This window comes from Myotis myotis, unplaced genomic scaffold, assembly GCF_014108235.1.
Source record: "Myotis myotis isolate mMyoMyo1 unplaced genomic scaffold, mMyoMyo1.p scaffold_m19_p_11, whole genome shotgun sequence".
Lineage (NCBI taxonomy): Eukaryota > Metazoa > Chordata > Mammalia > Chiroptera > Vespertilionidae > Myotis > Myotis myotis.
Genome location: NW_023416315.1, coordinates 61874171 through 61888470, shown reverse-complemented (window position 1 = coordinate 61888470; position 14300 = coordinate 61874171). Strand labels below are relative to the sequence as shown.

At 44.3% G+C, this 14300-nt stretch overlaps 2 protein-coding genes across 4 annotated transcripts in view; one reads left to right on the top strand and one right to left on the bottom strand.

The window, feature by feature from the left end:
* The first annotated feature begins 718 nt into the window (after positions 1–718).
* MEST lies at positions 719–13942 on the top strand. The gene is made up of 12 exons (XM_036328676.1): positions 719–949; positions 4073–4227; positions 5927–6006; positions 6422–6499; positions 6620–6756; positions 6906–6964; positions 7805–7845; positions 8352–8422; positions 8673–8777; positions 10083–10159; positions 11172–11235; positions 12407–13942. Exons 1-12 carry the CDS (start codon positions 924–926, stop codon positions 12522–12524), a joined length of 1011 nt encoding a protein of 336 aa, XP_036184569.1. The 5' UTR covers positions 719–923; the 3' UTR covers positions 12525–13942.
* The window catches only part of COPG2 (COPI coat complex subunit gamma 2), a 150433-nt gene continuing 150063 nt past the window's right edge, over positions 13931–14300 (bottom strand). For all 3 annotated transcript variants that reach the window (XM_036328673.1, XM_036328674.1, XM_036328675.1), the window contains one exon: positions 13931–14243. In XM_036328673.1, the coding sequence (XP_036184566.1) occupies positions 14113–14243 (131 nt within the window). In that variant the 3' untranslated portion in view covers positions 13931–14112. The remainder of the gene's footprint in view (positions 14244–14300) is intronic.

The following is a 14300-nucleotide window of genomic DNA, read 5'->3' as shown; positions in this document are numbered from 1 at the left end:
GGAGCTTTCGTCTCACAACCGCGATGGTCATTCATTCTGGCGCAGAACGGATCCTTTGCTGGGGGTGGGTGCCGCGGGCGGGCTGCGACCCGGCTCTAGCATGAGGCCTGTGTTGTGCCCAATGGCGGAGCGAGAGACTCAGATGTTCGCTGGTTGTGACCTTTTTGCTCCGCAGCGGCCGACCCGTGAATCAGGCGATTTTCCTGGTGGTCGCTGCGTAGATCTTGTCATTCCCTAGCCACTTGTTTGTGCCGTAGTGGTTACCCATTCTTAGGGACTGGGACGTTTCGAGCACCTGTGGACCGCTGCTTCGAATCGGACACTCGTGTAGTTCAGAGCCCACGCCCCGGGCATGGCGCCAGACGGAGCGGATGCCACACCTGAGGTCGATCAGCCATCTCTGGGGTTGGGGGGCCCACCGGGTGGTCAAAGGGGAAGGTGAGGATTTCAGGGCTCTGTTAAGCTTTTCCTGCGGCATTAACTCGCCAGAGGAGGACTTCTGTTGCAGAACCTGGAGCCCAGTGTTGCGGGGGCTGTGTGCCAGCAGTGGGGGCCCACACACTGAAGGTGCCCCCTAGAGGAGCCTCTGGGAGAGTGACGCGCGGCGTTTGCAGCGGCTGCGGTGGGCGGGGCACTGCGGCGCGGTGGGCGGCGAGGGGCGGGGCGTGGGTGGGCTCTAAAAGCCGGCGCCCACTGGCTCCGCGCTGCCGCGGCAACCAGCACATCCTGGCGCCTCCTCTGCGGCAGTCGCACCTCGCGCATTGCCGCAGCGCGCCCGGGTGGCCGTGCGCTGCTTGCCGCGGGCGGGTGGCCGTTCTTCGCTGCTTGCCGCGGCCCGCGCCGCCCTCGCGGGCCCGGTCTGTCCGGCTCCGGCACCCGTGCTCCGGCTCGGTGTGCCGTGCGGCATGGGATAAGACACAGCCATGGTGCGCCGAGATCGCCTCCCCAGGTGGGTGCGCGCCCGGCGAGGGGGTGTGGTTGGGATCGGCGCCGGGGCGCTGGCTAACGGGTAGGGACTCTGTTTCCGAGCTGGGGCGGCGGGTCCGCTACTCGCGAGGCGGAGGGAAAACCCCACGGGAGGCTGGGTGGGGGACCCTCCTGCTCCATCTACTTGGGAGGGGATGTCTCTTACGCACGTAGAACTTGGGGTCTCTCTGATTTAGGATTTCTAGAACCCTGGCGCGATTTAAGATTTTTAGACCTCGGCATCGCCCTGGCGCGATTTAGGATTTTTAGACACCCACGTTGCATTGGCGCGATTTAGGATTTCTAGACACGGCGTCGCCCTGGTGCATTTTAGGATTTTTAGATCCGGGCATCGCCCTTGCGCGATTTAGGACTTCTAGACCCCGCCGTCGCCTTGGCGCGATTTAGGATTTTTAGACCCCGCCGTCGCCCTGGCGCGATTTAAAATTTCTAGACCCCGCCGTCGCCTTGGCGCGATTTAGGATTTCTAGACTCGGCGTCATCCTGGCGCATTTTCGGATTGTTAGACCCCGCCGTCGCCCTGGCGCGATTTAGGATTTGTAGACCCCGTGATTTCGGGATTCCAGAGCCGGTTTCATCCTGGTGCGATTTAAGATTTTAACACCCGACATCACCCTGACGCAGTTGAGGGTTTTTAGAACCCCGCATCTCCTTGGCGTGATTCAGAATTTCGAGACGCTGCCGTTGCCGTGATGCTATCAGGCGTTCAAGCCCCAGGTATTGTTGTGGCGCAATAGGATTTCCAGGCGCGGGCTTTCCCTTGGCGCGGTTTGGGGTTTTAGCAGCAGGTAGCACCCTGGCGCGGCTCGTAATTGCAAGGCTCCGGGATGGCCGTGGCGCAGTTGACGATTTCCAGTGCCCGGGGTCGCCGAGGTGTTAGGTACCGCATAGAGGTGACTGGGATTTGCCCGAGTTTGTTATCCCCGAGCGTAAGTATTTTGAGATTTTCAGTAACAAAAAGCTAAGTGAGAACGGCGAGGTGACCCAATCGTCGTGTTACGCATGGATTGTTCGCACGGGGTTGCAAAGGCGCTCCTAGCCTCACGCGATGCCCTACGGTGGGGTTTGGTGGTGTTAAACGTAATTTTTCCTATTTACAAGATGAAGAAATCAAGGCTGGGAATGGTTGGTGAATTCCCAGAAGGTTTGTACTATGGTTTGCCAAATTTATTCTCTTGCCTTATGGCTCATAAAATAACGGAGATGTTGGTTAAAAACGTTTAATTCATTTTGCTTACTGACTGCGAGGCTGCTTCCCTACTAAAAAATCCTACGACGTCATTAGGGGCATTTTTACTGAGGTGATGACGACGGAAAACGACTTCCCGAGATGCAGCTTCTTGGTTTTCTTGGCGTTGAGGAGGCGGCAATGCGTGGAGGGTGGGGGTGCTGAGGAGCAGCGTGCGTAGCCGTCCCCCGCCCCCCACTGGGTGGGGGTGCTCCTCCCGCCTGCTCCTCGGGTAGCCCCTCCCTGGCTCGCTGCTGAGTCATTGCAGATACCCGGCTGCTGGGACCTGAATGAAGGAGAGAAGCGGGGGAGGAGGCGTGACGGAACGCGACCCTGAAAAATGTATGAGCGGGAGTGTGGCACAGATAATAGCTCTGAGGAATGGACAGTCTAAACCTAATGCTTTTTGTCATCTCATCTTTCAAAGAGATGCGGGGATGCACCCTACTCCTGTTGTGTGGTGAAAACTGAGATGCAATCGTCACCTTCCAGGCATTTAAAAAAAATTGTTTCTAGTATTACCTTGAAAGGAAGGTAGAACCAAGCCACTGACTGGATTTTTTTTTTTTTTTTTTTTTTTTTAAGGGACAGGTACTTTGGTGTGGCGGGAATTGCCTTAATGACACCTAAAAGATTTTTTTGTTTGTTTGTTTTTACCTGTTGGAACCACAGGCTTATTTATTTTAGAGTAAAAACATATTTTGTGATGGGTAGGGATTGTGGCCAGATTACCTGTAATATGGTGAAAGGGCGTGTGTACAGACACAAAGCCATTTCCACGAGAGCTTCGTCAATTAATTTCTTATTTATAGCTCTGGATTTTATTATTATTATTTCTTTTTAGTTGTAGAAGGTATTTCCATTCTGGCTATTTTGAGAGCACTTCCATTCTACTAATAATTCTTTCCCTGATAAGATAGAAACAGGAGAAACTGTTTCTAATTCCTGTTTAGCTCTCATTGTCCTTATGGACAAGTTGACCTTTGAAGTCCAGGGCTTGGGAAGGTTGGGTGCGCAAACCATGCTCTCCTCCCAATGACAAAATCAATTCCCAGACGTTGGGTATGAGTTCCGCCTTTTTTTGGGGGGGGCGGGAGGGGGAGGAGGGGAAAGGGGAATCCTAAGAAATTCAATAAATGGAAGCTTCCTCAAGAAAAGCAGAAATATAATCTGCTGCCCTCACCTCTCAAGAGATTAGATATTTAGGGTCACGCAAAGCTGCTTATGTTGGAATATGCAGCGCACCTATCTTCTTATTTCACCGCCTCTTTACCCCAAGCAGTTTCTCCACATGAACCCCGATAGTAGTATTCAACAGGGTTGCACTGGGGTCAAATACTAACAAATCAAGAGCACCTTTCTGCTGAAGGACATGTACTGTTACTATACATATATATTTTAAAACATTAGTTCAAAATATATATGGTGGTGGTAGAGCTTTTGACTACATGTGAGGGAAATTCCCCCGCCCCCCCCCCCCCCCCGAAAAGCCAATGAAAAGGTGCACCACTGCACTTAGAACTCTCCCTTTTATTTTACATAAAAACCTCTCCAGTAGGTCTTGAGAACAGCACAAGGGAGGGGCGGAGTGATTAAAATGGGGAGAAGAGGAGGACGATTACATGTTAAAAATATATTTTTCCTCCTGGAAATTAGAATGGTGAGCAAATATGGTGACTGCCATAGCAGGCAGAGGTGCACTTACGCTCTTCTGGGGAACATCTCCGCCTTGGTTCATATGAGGGCAGAACGTCACCGCATGGCACAGCAGTCTCACCCTGTCCTGCCAGTGTGGGCTTGTAGACGCGTGTACAATGTCACCTGACTGCTTACGCCTGGTCTCTGATTTTCCCACAGGATGAGGGAGTGGTGGGTGCATGTGGGGCTTCTGGCAATACCCCTGCTTGCGGCCTATCTATACATCCCGCCCCCCAAGTTGTCCCCTGCTCTTCACTCATGGAAGTTGTCAGGCAAATATTTCACCTACAAGGGACTGCGCATCTTCTACCAAGGTAAGAACAGGACTGTTGGACCCCCTGTGCATACAGGCCCCCGGGGTCCCACTTAGTTACTTATTTTGTGTCAGTTGGTCTCTCTTGGCCCTCAGTGATGGGGAGGGAAACCCCATTTTTCTAGGAAATGTGCTTGAAGGAGTGGACGAAACCCCGTGATAGCAGGGAAACGGGAAATGCAAAGGAAACTGCTGGGAGGGCGCGGGTGGTAAAATTGAGATTCCAATCTCTTAAGAACTGACCTTTTACTATAATTTTTTGTAGCTGATTTGTATTGATAGGTTTTTTTTCTTTGGAGCGCCCCTAGTGTCGGGTAATATAAACAGTATTCATAGATAAAGCTACCGTTAGTTGTCTCCCCCCTGCCAATTCCTGATTTCATTTTGTTTACTATCAAGATTGTTATATGCATAACTAACTATGATTTAAGTCTTATACCTTTGTATAAATTAATATGCTAATGATAATTATTGTTATGACTGCTACTTATCAAGTAATTACCATATGCTCGGCATTGAATTATATTTCCAATATTAATTCATTTAATCTCTATGACAGTAATTGGAGATAGGTGCCATTAACCTCATTTTATAGGTAACTAACCTGGAAAACAAGATTGGGAAAGATTTCTTTTGGGCGGGGGTCAAGAGCAATAACGAAAAATGTTTGTCATAAACCGTTTTTCATTATTGCTCCTGACCTCCTCTCATTTGCTATCATCAGCTAAGTAAGTATATAATTTTCTTTATTTTGGTCATTTAGGTTTCCAATTTTTCAATGTTTTAGTTAATGTTGAAGGGAAATTTTTATATATGTGTTTATTTTTTTCCTTATATTTTCAAACTATACTACTTGTAAAGAGAATGATTTTACTTACATGGATTTAAAGAATAAGACGTATAGGATAAACTATATAAAATTTTAAATTGCTTCTAACTAAATTATTTTGCAAACCTTATTTTCAAATCCTCATGCCATTGGCAGTATATGAATATATCAGTTTTAATCTAGTATCAGCAAGGTGTTCTACTATTTAAATGTTTGGCTAATTTAAAAGATGTTTATTAAGAACTGTTCCTATTTATATTGGTCAGTCCTTTTTTATAGTTCGAATTTTGCAATAGTTTGAGCATGATGCTTTTGATACTGGATTTTGATATTTATCTCCTCTCTGGGAAATAAAAGTGCGGGACAAACAGTGTAAACTAAGGTTCTCACAAGGTTGAGGAAGAGTTGCTGTATTTTAGAGAATTTTGTGAGGTCATTAATGATAGGGTACAAAGAATCTGTAGTTTATATATTGTGATCATATATGCTCAACTGTGAAAGTTTACTTTTTAATGTGAAAAGCAATTTACATAATACACAATAATGGGAGAAATACTTAAAAAAATTGGTGAAATTAAGCAGACTCTTTTTAAGTATTTTCATATAAAGTGTCCTATTTGTATTTTTAAAATATTTTTTAATAAAAATAATATCTTAATATTTATATTTCTTAAATATTTAAGATTTTGAAAAATCAAATGCCTATTTTTACCTAAAGCGATAAGCTTGCATTTTAAAAAGAACTCTATTTTTAAAATTAATTAACTTGAACAGGATTTCTTGTCCTTTATATCACATTGCGTAGATTTTATTATCTTCAAGGTTATCTTTACAGGGAGTTGGCCTGACCCATCTCTCTCCTTCTTCCCAGACTCTTTCGGCGTGGTCGGAAGTCCTGAGATAGTCGTGCTTTTACATGGCTTTCCAACATCCAGCTATGATTGGTACAAGGTAAGGAAATCAGACTTTCTAGGTCCTACTACATCTTTAAAAGTCCAAAATCAAGGATTTTGTTATCAGCACTGAAAGGCTCTTGCATATTTGAATTGCTTAATAAAATAGGATTAAATGTAGAACTATTTTTCATTTACTGGGAGTAAATGAAAAGAGTAAAAAACCGTTTGGCAATCTGGGAGGGCTCATCGCCAAGTTAAAAATGCAGGAGTGCCTCCCTCAATAGAGATTGATTATTAGGAATAAAGCCCTTTGTAAGAGGATCACCTGCGGGCCTATGGTGGTTTCATGTGGGCTTTCCCTTTACTGAAGTCTGTTTGTTAAGCTGAGAAAGGGATGAAACCCTTTCGCTGCTGTAGGTTGGAGGGGAGGGGCAGGATCAGAGACCAGATCATCCCTTTCTTTCTCGTAGATCTGGGAAGGTCTCACACATCGGTTTCATCGAGTGATTGCCCTCGATTTCTTAGGCTTTGGCTTCAGCGACAAACCGGTAAGCAGCTTCTGGATGGGACCAGGGTTGGGGGACGGGTGGGTGCGATGGAGGGGTCAGGCCGGCAGACAGATGGGCACTCATGACTTCCTCCTGTGTGTCTGGGCTTCCTTCCCCTAGAGACCGCACCACTACTCCATCTTCGAGCAGGCCAGCATCGTGGAGGCGCTCTTGCAGCACCTGGGGCTTCAGAACCGCAGGGTCAACCTTCTGTCTCATGATTACGGAGACATCGTGGCTCAGGAGCTTCTCTACAGGTCAGTGAAGCCGCGCCACTCATTTAAGATGCTGGGGAAGGTCCCTTGTTCCTGGGTCTTTCTAGCCCTTTTGCCTTTCGGAAGTTGGTCTTCAGCCGCTGCGTTGGCGCTTGCCCACTCACTCAGATGCATCTGCCTCCTGTTTCTAGGTTCAAGCAGAATCGCTCTGGTCGGCTGACCATAAAGAGTCTCTGTCTGTCCAATGGAGGTAATTGCCTGGGCAGTGGGTGGAAGGGGACGAGGGCCACATTTTGATATCAGTGACACTAAATGGCACTCGGATGGTATTATTGCCAACAGACAGTTTAACGAGGGGGTCTTTACCTTTTTTACACCATAAATCACTTTGGTGGTCTGATGAGATATAATGACCCTTTCTCAAAATAATGTTTAAAAAAAAAAAAAAAAATATATATATATATATATATATATATATATTAGGATTACAAAGGAAATTAATGATAGTGATATTCAGTTAATAAAAAGCTGTGTTGTAATATGTGCTTTTAAAAAAAATTGATTTGACAGAAACATCAATTTGTTGTTTCACTCATTTATGCATTCATTGGTTGATTCTTGTATGCGACCCGATGGCGTACGGAGATGACGTTCTAACCAACTGAGCTACTCCGCCAGGGCCTAGATGTGTGTGCGTGTTTTTTAAGGACCCACACTTCCTGAAGAATCCCTGGTTTCTTTTTCTGCCCCAATCATTAACAGCTCTGTGTTCTGAGGCATGGGGAGAAACCCGAGGGGAGTCACAGCCTCGTCGTCAGCAGTATGGACGACCGTGCACATCATTTTCCCTGTTTCTCTACCTTTACAGTCTGAAAGTAATCCCAGTGGGCTATACTTTCTTTGACCTGTTAAACCTAGAATTCCATGGGGAAGGAATTAGGATGGCAATACTAATTTATTTATAATTAGTTTTTCAGCAGTGAAGGCCCCAAAGGTGAAGTGAGTAGGGTAGATAGTCTCCAATAAGGGACCGGTGTTTGCCTTAAAGTTGCTGGGAAATGACTAACAGAAGTCTCTTCTTTTCCTGCAGGTATATTTCCCGAGACTCACCGCCCGCTCCTGCTCCATAAGGTTGGCTCCCCCACTGACGAGATCGTAGCTCTGTAGATTGATCCTGACATAAACAATGCTGGGGCCTTCGCAAGGGCCGTTTCTGTTGTAAAAGGCCGCAGATAAAAGCCTTCTCACCCGTTTACAGTAGAAGTTAGTTTTTCCCTTCTTATGAAAAGATGAGAATTAGAGATCAATAGTATTTGGAGAAAGACAGTATCTCAAAGATTTGTGTCATCAGCATGATGGTGGACAAATTGGGACCTCAGTCTGAAGTTGAAGATATCAAACGTCTTAGGGATTTAGTGACGTGCAGAAATGGAATCGTAAAGGGAATTAGAAACAGTTTGCTTTCCATGAGAGAATGTGGGTTGGCAAAACAAAAAACTAAAAGCCAATGGCCAAGCCTTTCAGTAGGAGATTTGGCTAAAGTCTTTTTTTTTTTTTTTAAGTTCTTAGTATAAAACCCTTTGTCCTGATTGTGTTCTCTCTCTCTGGATTCTTGATTTTTACTTATTTACCTATAGATTCTCAAAGATGGAGGCCTGCTGTCACCCATCCTCACACGAATGCTGAACTTCTTTGTATTCTCTCGAGGGTAAGTCATTGTCAAAGACTGATTTCCTGCAGCCTGGGAACAAAGCTGCTGCCATTAAAATTCTGGGCCAAATCCTAGGGTTTGCTATTTTAAAGCAAAGGTGTTGGTCACCTGCCAGGGAAGGAGTAGAAGGAATTCATAAATCAGTCAAGGGTCAGACTACATGGTTTTGAGGTTCCAATCATATTTGACATTCTGAATTTTTCTTACACTTATCTTTCTGGTTTGTTTTTTTTTTTGACTCTTTCAGTCTTGTCCCTCCTGTCTTTGGGCCATACACCCGACCCTCAGAGAATGAGCTGTGGGACATGTGGGCAACGATACGCCACAATGACGGGAACTTAATTGTCGACAGGTAAGAAATAACCCTTCTGCTTTGGCTTCCCAAGAGGCTTTTTTTTGGGAATATGTGGGATTGCTTGTTCTGTTCTTGGCTGGCTGTACTGTCTCAGAAGAAGGTTGGTTATGACTTATGAGGTGCACCCAAAACAGTCATGCTCTGTACTTTCTCTAAGGAAAGAAATCCATCATAGGGTGAGCCCTGAGGCGAAGCAGTGTGGCACACTGATTCAGTTGTAATTGCTGATTGGCTTTGGCAAATCCTTCTTCGGACTTTTTGTTAATATTAAATGCTTCAACATGTCTGATCACAGTTATGAAAGGCATTTAGTGCCTTCCTCGGAGTACCAGTCTCTTCCTTTTCCATATCTTTTCTGTAGCAACAGGGACTGGAGGGAGATTTCGTTGTCTTGTACCAAGACTTCCCACGCCTTGGTTCAGATACTGCTTTCACGGAGGGGCTAGAGGTGGTGATGTCCATAACTACTCGAGATAAGGCTGTCCTTTGACCAGCTAGGTCAGTGTAGCTTCCACGGCTTTAACTGATGGCTGTGCTGGGAATTGTGAGGGAGAGAGAGCCATTCTTCCCTCCCACCCCAATGGGATCCCAGAGATTTGTTTTACTATAAAAAATTGCAAAAAAAACCCCCTCTTTTAAAATTCCCACATACTTCTCCAAAATGTAAAAAGCACTTACGAAACTCAACTATCACCTGTTAGAAATAATTCCTGGAGTTTCTAGGCAGAATAACGAGAATATATGAGTTTGAGTTCTAAAATGTGGCTATGGCAGCTTGTCATTGTAGGAGAAATTCTCCATTTTATCTGTGGTCAGATGAAATGCAGAGAATGAAACTTTGTGCTTAGGAACTTCTACACTTAGAACATTAGAAGTAGATGTCAATTTAGTGATTGTGTAGTTCAGTTCTCTTATTTTTAAAGAGGAGGAAATGGGTCAAAAGATGTGTGTTAGACCTTTGAGTTACAGAACTAATTAGTGGTAGAGGCACAATCTGAACCTGGGCTTTCATTACACATAACCCAAGCTAACTTCCAGCCTTCCTCCATCCCATTTCCTGTTTGACGAACACTAAGAAACATTAATTCTTACATTGGTTGTGGGCATGATGACTGCTGCAGCTACATGGAGGTTAACCGTAGAGGTTAACAGAAATGAGTAAATTCAGCTGGCTAATCCCAGGCGTGCCAAGTTGCTCCTGGACTAAAACACATACTGGGTTCCTTGAGGCTCATGTCAGGCCTTTGCACCCCTCTAACCATAAACGTTTCTTGTTCTCCTGCTAATTTACCTGTCCTATAGTCTCTTACAGTACATTAATCAGAGGAAGAAGTTTAGAAGACGCTGGGTGGGAGCTCTTGCCTCTGTAACTATTCCCAGTGAGTATTTCTATATTACATCTTGATAGGAAAACTGAGGAACTAGGGTTAAACTAATTGCCTGACTTAGCAAGTAAAAATAAAGACACAAAACTAAATTTGAATTGCAGATAAACAAGTCCCCCCCTCCCCCCCCCCCTTTTTTTTTTACGGAAAAGTATGTGCTGTGCAATATGTGGTACATACTGATATGGAAAAAAAAAAAATCAGCCCAGCCAGTATGGCTCAGTGGTTGAGTGCTGACCTTTCAGGGCACATGCCTGGGTTGCAGGCTCGGTCCCCAGTAGGGGGCGTACAGAAGGCAGCCAATCAATGATTCTCATCATTGATGTTGCTCTCTTCCTCTCTGAAACCAATAAAAATATATTTTAAAAAGTCATTATCTGAAATGCAGCTGGTCATGCTTTATTTAATCTGGTGACCCTCTCCAACATCTGGAACGTCGGTGCCATGCTGTAGAGGGAAGTATATAAAGCACTGAGATACTATTGCTAAGGTAACCACCATAGCTCGGCCTGGAGTGGGAGTTAGATTGGTTTCCTGCTGTGCATTGCCAGGGACCATCACATTAAATGCTGAATTCTGGGCAGAAGGCTGTTTGAATCAAGAGCTATAGGTGGTTCTGCTCATTTACCTCTTAATACTTACACATTTAAAAAGAAAAAAAATCAGTGCTGTCTCTCACATATAAAAATAGTGTTCAAAAACCGGTGGATTTCAAATGTCAAGGGTCATTTACGGCTAAGAGAGAGACTTTAAGAACGACAATATCCTGGAGTTGGGGAGAGAGAATGCTGCTCAGGGCTGAATGGCCGGCTGTGTACAGAGAAAATGTCCCAAATGGACTCAGTTGTCAGCTTATCCCCAGAAGTTTCTTATAACCTACTTATTGAAAGCAGCTAGATTTTTATCATAATTTTTTTAATGAAAATTTGTTCTGGAGGGGTAATTTTAGTCTGGGGGAGAAGAGATGTGCAAACTGTTAGTAATGAGTTCCTTTTCTCTTTCCCAGTTCATTTTATCTACGGGCCTTTTGACCCGGTGCATCCCTATCCGGAGTTTTTGGAGCTGTACAGGTGAGCCTCCCTCAGGGGCTTCGTATTGTTAGTTCCTCCTCCTGACAGTGCTCTGGCCTCAGTGGCTGTGCATCCAGGAAACGTATGATAAAGGATGAGCTGAGGAATCTTATTCTCACATAAATGTAAAGTCAGGAAATGGTTAATCATTCTCTTGAGTTATGCATATATATATATGTATGTATAGTTGTTACACATTCTCTTGAGTTACACACCTGTTTTTACTGTATATACATATGCTACATATTCCTAGGTGGACAGGTAAGAAAACGCTATCATGTGAACTAAGGAATGGAAGTGCATAAAGTTGATAAAAAATGTTTGCTGTAGTCTCATTGCAAAGCTTCAGCTGGGCATCTGCAGGGAGAGATGGAGAGGAGCTCACAGGAGAAGCGCCTCGTCACTGGTTGTCATTTTCTCTAGGTTAGTGATGGCGAACCTTTTGAGCTTGGCGTGTCAGCATTTTGAAAAACCCTAACTTAACTCTGATGCCGTGTCATATATAGAAATTTTTTGGTATTTGCAACTATAGTAAAACAAAGACTTATATTTTTGATATTTATTTTATATATTTAAATGCCATTTAACAAAGAAAACTCAACCAAAAAAATGAGTTCGCGTGTCACCTCTGACATGCGTGTCGTAGGTTCGCCATCACTGCTCTAGGTACTTACTCAGAAGGTTGGAATATGAAATCTTGACTGATTTTGTTCCATAAGAATGTTCCATCCTTCATATGGCCTAGTAGAAATGATCCAGTAGTAAATAGCTTGCATTTAATTTTCAACAAAATACCCTCTCTCATCTCCTCTCACGGTTAAGGAAGGTCTTTTGTTATCCTTACCTGGACAGTGGTCCACTTATTTGATGCCTTACGCTTCTCTAAGGAGCTCGAAGTCACCCTGCTTTGACATGTATTGCAAAAGTGTTTTATTTTTAAGTTGTCTGTTGGATTATGAACATGTAAAACCTAGTCTGTATATGTCATAAATGGAATTGGCAAGCTTACCTGCCTAAAACACAATTCCAAAATAGAAGCTGAATAAGCTCTTTGTTGGTTCCTTCCAGTGTGGTATGTCCGCAGGGACATTTACTAGGGCTGCCCACTGGCTTACCTCCCTCCCCCTCCCTCCAGCCTCAAGTTCACCTACATGCTGTTCTCTTCCACTAGGAAAACGCTGCCGCGGTCCACAGTGTCGATTCTGGATGACCACATTAGCCACTACCCACAGCTAGAGGATCCCATGGGCTTCTTGAATGCATATATGGGCTTCATCAACTCCTTCTGAGCTGGAAAGAGTAGCTTCCCTGTATTACTCCCCCTACTCCCTTATCTGTTGTGTATTCCATTTAGAAAGCAATGCCCCAAAGAGGTCCTGGCCACCAAACACTTCTCTCACAAAGGTCCACCTGACTCACATTGGTGAACAGCATATAGGACAAAGCCAGTAGAGGCTCTGACTAAGGGTGACCTGATAGTCCACCTCCCATTCCTTTGACATCTGATCAAGTGTATGGACTTGCCTTTGTGTTATTAGGAAAGTCTGATGAGCACTGCTACTCACGGATGCAGATACACACATTCTTTTGCATAAGACTTTTCTGAAATACTTAGAAGTGTGATTTTTGGCTCAGCCCCAACTGGAATCTTGTAGTAAAGAATGAGGAGAGGATGGCTGCTTCCCTCTCCTTGAGTGGCTTTAAGGGCACGTGCTTTTTTTGTTTTCTAAGCAGCTTCAGGAGAGAGGAAGTCTCCCCGTCATAACTTTGGCTTAGTTTCGTCAGCTGCATCTAATTATAGACTTTTTGTTAAAATAGGTTTTGCTTTAAATAATGCAGCTTTACATAATGCAGTATTCTAAGTGTACTTTAAGACTATGATTTACTGACACGTGTTATATCTATTTTAGGGTACTACACCAGCAGACACTCACTCTGGCAGAGTAGTGAACCTTATTAAACATATTTGACTTCTGTATAAATTGAACTAAATCCAAACTTAAAAAAATTTCCTAAAAGTCATAGGACATCAAAGACCAACCGCATCTGTGCCAGAGATTTACTGTTATTGGCTGGAAAGACCCAGTTCTAACAGCGAATAACAGTCTGCTTCTTCATACCTCATTGCTTCGAAGCACATCCCTCCTGAGCTAACGGGGAGGGGAGGGGAGCGTTGTGCAGTCCCAGTGCCCACGCTGAGTGCACACGGATTCCTTTTGTTACGAGTGCTTACTTCTCGCTGGTTGTGCCAGAGAAGCTTCCTCATGTAGCTCTGCCATTCCTGTACTTGACAGGCAGGAAAGTTCCAGAAACTTTAAGAACAAATTCTGAAAGGCCTGTGAGCAAAAGGTGCTGAATACTTTTTTTAAAATCACAGTTTCATTGTTTTAGTCAAAGTAGGATTAGGTGATTATTTTAAATTCTTTTTTTAAAAATTAGCAACCTCAAGTATAACAATTGAAAGTGGAATAAGTGTTTATTTTCTATTAATAAAATGAATTTTGACAAAAGTGGACTCTGCCTTCCCCTCCCCACCACCCCTCCGGGATAAAGTTTTCCAACATTGCCAGGAGCTTTCAGACACATTACATTAAAGAATATAATGGGGGTACAGGATAGTATTTGCTTTACATGTTCACCCAAAGCTGTACTATCACACCAAAGTCGACCAATGGAACAAAAAGGAAAAAAGACAAAAAAAAAAAAAGACATGCACAAAGACAGACGTTTGCTTGATCTGCTGGCTCAGGGCCAAACATTTAATTTGCTTCTCCAGAATCATTAATCTTTAAAAGCGGGATTCTGGGAAAATCATGCCACTAGCCTAAAAGCCCACTGACAGCGAAGTACATCAGCTTCATCTTGCCCAGTAAAAACTTATCCAACAGAAGCCAAGATAACGTCCACAGGTGTTTCCTCTTTGCTTCTGACAGTCACCTGCATGGTCACTCCATCCGCTAAGGCCAGCTTGGCCCTCACCAATAAATCATAGCCACCTCTGTATACACCTGAGAGAACAAAGTGAGGAAAACCATATTGAGAACTCAAAACAAACTCTGACTAGT